The sequence below is a fragment of the Myotis brandtii genome, unplaced genomic scaffold, assembly GCF_000412655.1.
Source record: "Myotis brandtii unplaced genomic scaffold, ASM41265v1 scaffold217, whole genome shotgun sequence".
NCBI classification, from domain to species: Eukaryota; Metazoa; Chordata; class Mammalia; order Chiroptera; family Vespertilionidae; genus Myotis; species Myotis brandtii.
This window is the reverse complement of record NW_005358137.1, coordinates 1,728,065-1,735,369: the sequence shown is the minus strand read 5'-3', so window position 1 is coordinate 1,735,369 and position 7,305 is coordinate 1,728,065. Positions and strand designations below refer to the sequence as shown.

The 7,305-nt window shown below is 40.2% G+C and overlaps 1 protein-coding gene across 3 annotated transcripts in view; it reads right to left on the bottom strand.

Annotated features, from left to right (window-relative positions):
* The window catches only part of RALGAPA2 (Ral GTPase activating protein, alpha subunit 2 (catalytic)), a 274,630-nt gene extending 267,325 nt beyond the window's left edge, over nucleotides 1-7,305 (bottom strand). For all 3 annotated transcript variants that reach the window (XM_005865977.2, XM_014539482.1, XM_014539483.1), the window contains exons 1-2: nucleotides 7,190-7,305; nucleotides 3,801-3,853 (exon numbers count right to left, since the gene is read on the bottom strand). In XM_005865977.2, coding sequence (XP_005866039.1) covers nucleotides 3,801-3,853; nucleotides 7,190-7,295 — 159 coding nt within the window. In that variant the 5' untranslated portion in view covers nucleotides 7,296-7,305. The remainder of the gene's footprint in view (nucleotides 1-3,800; nucleotides 3,854-7,189) is intronic.

Sequence of the window (7,305 nt, the reverse complement as noted above, 5' to 3'; positions counted from 1 at the left end):
GGGGGCAAGCAGGCCATCAGTGGGGGTCAGTTGGAGGTGATCAGGACAGCAGGGGGCAGTATGGAGTAAGCAGGCCAGCAGGGGGGCAGTTGGGGGTGAGCAGGCCAGTAGGGAGGGAAGGTGGGGGCAAGCAGGCCAGCAGGCAGAGTAGTTAGGGGCAATCAGGCAGGCAGGCAGGCAGGTGAGCAGTTAGGAGCCAGCAGTTCCGGATTGCGAGAGGGATGTCCAACTGCCGGTTTAGGCCCAATCCCTGTAAACCGGCAGTAAGACATCCTTCAAGGGGTCCCAGATTGGAGAGGGTGCAGGCCGGGCTGAGGAACATCCCCTCCCCCATGCACGAATTTCGTGCACCTAGCCACTAGTTTTAAATAAGAATCCTAGAAAATATGGCCAGAAAGAATAGAAAAGAGTGAGAATACGAGAATACAGTAGCTGAGAATTTTACAGAAATTACAAAAGACTTAAATTCAGAAATACAGGAAGCATATAGCAAAATAAGTTCAGAAATACAGGAAGCATATATGTACCAAGCAAAATAAGAAATCTTCATCTAGACATTTTGTGGTAAAACTGCAGAACACCAAAGATTAAGAAAAAGACTGTAAGAGAAGCCAGAGAGAAAAGGCATTAAAGGAACAACTGAACTGAGAGCAGAGTTTAAAACTGTTACAATGGCAACTAGAGGATATAATAAAATTACACCTGTAAAGTGTAACACGAATACTTTTACTGCTACTGCTACTGGTACTACTACTACTAATAATGTGTCTACTATCAATAACAACTGTTTGAAGACATTGAAGATTAATCTAGAGTAGATCAAACTGAAGAGATTATGACCCCTAAAAGAAGGGTCATGCAAAGAACTGGAAACTTCGGTAAGAACAAATTCTTAGAAAAATACATAATTTATCAAACCTGAATCAAAAAAAAAATAAAAAACTAGAATACTAAAATAATCCTAAAATGAGTGGTTAAAGTATTTCCATTAAAACAACAACAACAACAAAATGCACCAGTTTCACATGGCTTTTCTAGAAAAGACTAAAAACACTCCAGAAACAGACCATTGCAATTATATACAAACTATTTTACAGAACAAAAAAAGAAGAAATGGCCCTGGCCAGTTCTTCAGTGGTTAGAGCATCCTGGGGGGAGCTCCCCAACCCCCATGCACCAAAGGTCACAGGTTCAATTCCTAGTCAAGGGAACGCACCTAGGTTTCAGGTTGATCCCCGCCCTGGTTGGGGCATGTGTGGGAGGCAACCAATCAATGTGTCTGTCTGAGTGATGTTTCTCTCTTTCTCTCTCCCTCTCTCTCTCTCTCTTTCTCTCTCTCAATCTCGCCTCCCTCCCTTCCACTCTCTCTCTCTAGAAATCAATGGAAAAAATATCCTTGGGTGAGGATTTAAAAACAAGAAGAAATGTTTCACAATGCTATAACCTTTACCACAGGATCATTCATAAACAGTATGCGGAAGGGAGAGTTTAAGCCAACCTCAGTTGTGAACATAGATCTAAAAATGCAAACAAAATATCAGCCTCCCAAAAATTCTGAACTATATTAATCACATTAATATTTATGAAGAAATCATCATATGTTATCACAACAATGCAGGGAAAAAACATTCAAAAACTTCAAAACCCATCTATGATTTTTTTATAAATCTTACCAAACTAGGAATAGAAACAAATGTCCTTAATCTGACAAAGTACCTAACCAAAAATTTACAGAAAACATTATTCTTAATGATGAAATGTTAATGAAACTCTCTTTAAATCAGAAACAGAATGACCACCTTTATCATGTCTATTTACCAATGTACTAGAGAGCCAGTGCAGTAAGACAAACTAACCAGCAAGCTTGGCATTATTCACCGACATTCTATCTACCAAGAAAACAAAACAAAAAATAGACAAAATGTTGGAATTAAAAAATCCTATATATTTATTTAATCCAGTGGGAATGGAATGAATGAACTAGAACTAAATTCAGAAACATGAATAAATCTTTGTGAGAATAAACAAGTAATCTTTTCTATCAAGAGAGTTTAGGCAGCCGCCATTTTGAAACAGCAAAGATCAACCCCTCCCTTTTTCCTTTATATTAACCAATTGCGCAAGAATGTGAGCCTAAACTCTAACCAATAAAGAGTGAGAGACAATGGCGTGAGTCAGGGATAATCCCTCCAGCCCCCCCACCTCCACCCCCGCTCCCTCCCAGGAGACTGCCCGCTCAGTGTGCGTGTCTACCAGACCCTGTGTTGGCTGCACACCCTCCTGCAGGAGTGAGGATATTTGCCTTGCTGTCTGGCTCCTTTGTGTTCTGCCAGGACCCCTGGTTTGGGGGCTTGCCTTCTTTCTAATATCTTAGAAATAATGTTGAATGTAAAAGGCAAGCCAAAGATGATTGTGTACTATATGAGACCATTTTATCACACTCAAAATCAAACAAAACTACACGATGCATCATTTAGGGATACAAATTCTTGTGGTAAAATCATTCTTTAAAAAGAAAGGAAATGAAAAAATGCATGGGAGTGGTTGCCTTTAGGGGAAAGAAAGGATGGGATCAAGGAAGAGCATCTAAACTGGGGGAGGTGAGGGGCTCAAAAGTATGGGCTTGATCATTATGCTTCAAATGTGCATGTTATAAATTCTTTAGTAAATACATCAGCTATTACATAAATAAAATAATTTATATTAATTAAACAAATGGTAGTCAGTAGATACATATTTTAAGCTGTAGAAGAAATAATATAAACGGAGCAACTTTAAAATAAAGTTGGAGCTGCCACCCCTGAACTGCCTTGCACATCTTACGACTCTGCACAGATTTCATTCACAGAAGGTTTGCCACAGGAAACACAATAACCACCGAATATGAGGTGAATGAATGTCTGTTACTCTGAGGAATGAGTACAGCCCTCAAAGGAGAGAAAGGGGAGCCACAGTTTTGAGCAACAGCCATGAGCTGGAGCCAAGCCCCGGGCTGGAGATTTCCATCTCTGTTTTAGTCCACAAACCCAGAAAGTCCATGGAGAGCCTTCCTCCACTGGCCTCCCTCTCCAGCCAACTCTGCAGCAAACACACTCTAACCTAAGCACAAGTATCTTCAAATCCTGAATAACTTCTAGATAATCAACAATTAACCTGCAGAACCTATACTTTGGTATAATTTGGTTCTGGTATAGTTCTCAAAGTATCAATAATCTGGCCACTTGTCTAACACATTTGGACAAAAAAGCATGTGAGATCAAAAATCAAACCCAAATGCTGCTTCAACTTTGAAGAGAATATATGATGGACACACATGGGCACAGAGACACATACAAAGATTGCTACCTCACTAGTAGTCAGAAAACAGTGTGTTTTTACATGTCAATTTGCATATATGAAAAAGACAAATCATCTCCAGTGTTGGTTAGGAAATTTACATAAGACTTACATATAAGTTTACATATAAGTTTATATGACCTTTTTAAAAAGCAATTTGGCAATATCACTATTTAAAATGTGCATACATTTCCATCTAATAATTTCATGTCTAGGTAACCACACAGAAAAATTCTCCCACATGTTTGCAAAAAGAAAAAAATCACAAGAACATTCTTTGCAGCATTGTTTGTAAAAGTGGAAGGAAGGGAGGGAGGAAGGAAGGGTGGGGAGGGAGAGAGGGAAGGAGGGAGGGAGGGGATACATGTCCAACAATTTTATTTGTCTTCAAGCGAAACTGAAGATCTAAAATAACATATTTTCTACAAGAATCTTAAAAGCTAAATGAATTAACAAATACTTACTTCAAAAAGAAAGAGAATAGAGTCCAGCTCCTCCCTTTGTGACTTATTATTCCCTGGAATATATTAAAAAATTAGTTATCATGACAATGTGTACATTTTAGGATATTAAAAACATTTTAAAAGGTATCTTAAAACATTTAAGCATCAACATACATTTACTTTTTCAAATAATGCCAGGAAGTAGTGCCCGTGTTAGGAATGCAGATGGACCACCAAGCCAGACGGCCTGGGCCCACTTCTAGCAAAGCTGATCCTTAAACACAGCTTCCATGTTTTCCCAGTTGTTATCAACCCTGGACAGGTAATTTATTCATTTCTCAGTTAGTTACTTATGAGGTCAAATTATGATAGAATGCACAGTAAAAAAAACAAAGAAATACTTCTAATTTTGTGATATGAACAGGCATAGAGCAGTAATAACTATAAAAACTCATATATCTCTTTAAGCAACTGCACACTGTCCTTTTGATAATAACAATAATAAAAATCATAACAACTACAGCAGTAGTTAGCATTTATTGTCCAACCTATGCACCAAGCACTGTGCTAACTGCTTAGCATACACCATCTAACTTTTTCTGTAAAGGTCCTGATAATAAATAGTTTAGGCTTTTCAGGCCTCTCTTGCAACCACTCACTCTGCTGTTATAATGCAAAAGCAGCCATAGACAATACATAAATGAATGGGTATGGCTGTGTCCAATAAATCTTGATTTATAAAAACAAGCAGCAGCTGTACGTTGTGGAACCCTGATCTAACTGAATCCCCACAGTTCTATGTTTTTGTTTGCTTTTTTTAAATCCTCACCCGAGGATATTTTTCCATTGATTTTTAGAGAGAGGGAAAGACAGAGAGAAATATCAATGTGAGAGAAACACATTGACTGGTTGCCTCCTGCATGAGCCCCGACCAGGGCCCGGGCCAGGGAGGAGCCTGCAACCAAGGTACGTGCCCTTGACCGGAATTGAACCCGGGATCTTTAGGTCTGCAGGCCGACGCTCTATCCACTGAGCCAAACCAACTAGGGCCCCACAGCTCTATTAAGTAACATCATTTACTCATTGAATGAATACTAAAGAATGTCTCTATGTCAGGGACTATTCCAGGAACTGAGGATACAGAAGTGAACAAAAAAGAACACCCCTAAGGAATCGTATGAATAAGTAAGACAACCAATAAGAAAGGCAGATGGGGAGTGCCAAAAAAGGTGGTATGCAATTTTGACTAGTTAAGTCAGGGAACACCTTGCTGATAAGGTGCATCTGAGTAAAGCTATGAAAGAGGTAAGGAGCAAGCCACATGAACATTTGGGGGTAAAAAATTGAGGGGAAGTATTTTCCAAATAGAGGGATTGGACAATGCAAGGTCCTATGGCTGAGCCGGTTTGGAATGGTGAGGAAGAAAGGCGATTGGAAGAGGGCCCTTGTGTCTGAAAGAAAGGGGAGAAGAGGCCAAGGATCCTGATATATTTTGAAGACAGAGGCAATAACTCAGGATCTGGCCTGAATAACTGGAAGGCTGAAGTTATCACAAGATGAGTTCATTATTCCTAGTAAACACTTTCCTTGATTCTTTTGTTTTGATACAACTTTTTTCCTACACTCGAGTAAAAAAACACGGATTGTACTAAAAGCAAGAAACTTCAAAACCTCACCCTGTTTTTATTGGTTCTTTGCTATGATTCTTTGCAGTAGACCTTAAAAATGGAGAGTTTTTCTCTTCCCATCAAAAAATGTCTATTTCTCCATGTGACTTGCTCTAGCCAATGTCAGATAGATATTAGCAAATGTGAGGCAAGCACAAACTTGAAAACACTTCCTGAGCTGGGAACCCTAAGACCACCATCTAAAGAAGCCCAAGACAGCCTGTAGCTGGAGAAGAGGGGCCACATTCAGGAGAACTAAGGCAACATGGTCAATAGCTTGCCAACCATAAGCTGATATCAGAGGCATGAGCTAGCCTAAACCAGAAGAACTGTCCAACAGACCCAGAAAATTGTAGGTAAATGACTAGCTGCTATGTTATGGCACTCGATTTAGGGATGGCTTGCTATGCAGCACAAACTAACTGATACATTGTTGAACAGCTATATTTCTCTAAAAAGATAGAGAAAGCAAAAGGGGGAGTAGGGAGGGAAGAAGGACCCTTTATAATGGGGTTATTAGGTTGTAGGGTGTTTATTTTTAAGATATGAAATTTTAATTTTTTCCTTTGCTATTTTGATTGCACATAATATTACACTATTCTCCTCCACACACCGATGAAAAGAAAGTGAAGTGGAGCAAAACTAGAAAACTAGATTATTTCATATTTGAAATATCTACCAATTTGAGGAAAAAATAATTTTAAGTTCAAGATTTATATCAGTTTATAAATCACAGGGGGGGGCGGGGAACAGAGCAATTCATTGAAAAACAAAAACAAATACTTGGTATCTGGGCACATGCCCATGTCTGATGACCCACTAGAGCCTGGAGCATTCTGTAAGAGTCTGAGCCATCTGCTATATGTCAGGGACCACCACAGTGCCTCGCCCCAAATTCCTTCCCCTCCATGCTTGACATTTGCCTCTGGTTTTACAGAAGCAATCAGGGCATCTATACACTCCTCTCCATGTCCTCTTTATACCTGCCCCTGTCTCAACCCACTTCCCCCATTACCTCGCACCCCCCGGTATCTCCCTTTCCTCAGCCTGCAAACAAGCAAATGCATCCTTTAAAACCTCCCCATGACCAAGCTATTCCTGAGATATGATCCTCTGTCTTCATCAAAAGCGGTATTCTCACCTGTAGCCTTCATGGTCTCACCACCCAGCTACTCCATTTCTCTGTTCGGATTCTGCTCCCACTATTCTGCTAGAACTTTTCTGTCACTAGTCAGTGACAGCCTCTTCGCTGTGCTATCATTTCCTAGTCCTGCTGCTACTCACCTTTTTGCATCTCTTCTCTGGGCATCTGTGACAAAAAAAAACTTTCCTGGCACCCCTCCCCTCACCCACTACTCCTTTATCTTTCCTCTTTGCCCGATAAAAGAAGAAATTACCCCAAATCCCTGACTGCCATTCTTTCTCTACAACAGCATGGTCGTACCTCTCCTTCCCAAGCTCCAGTCCCTGCGTTTTTACTGCCCAGCAAGAACCTATACCTGGGTGTCCCACAGGCACTTCATGGATATAAGGAAAAGGGATGCAAGAGTGAGAAGTCAAAGATGTGTTCAGGATGTTGAGTCTAGTTCATGAGCTGTCATTACAGCAGTGGGACCCTGGAGGGTTAGGGATAGGGTCAGGGGAGCCAGGTTTGGGAGGTAAGAGGATGGGTGCAGCTTTCAGCAGTCTGAGTCTGAGATGTAAGAAAACCTGAACATTAAAAAAACTTGTAGAAATGCTTACCTTTTAATTTTAAACTATTTTCCAGTGTTATAAAATTTTCATAGAAGATGAAGTATATCTGAGAATAGTTGGTCTCAAAAAACTGCTTGAGTTCACTTGCATCCATATTATCTGAA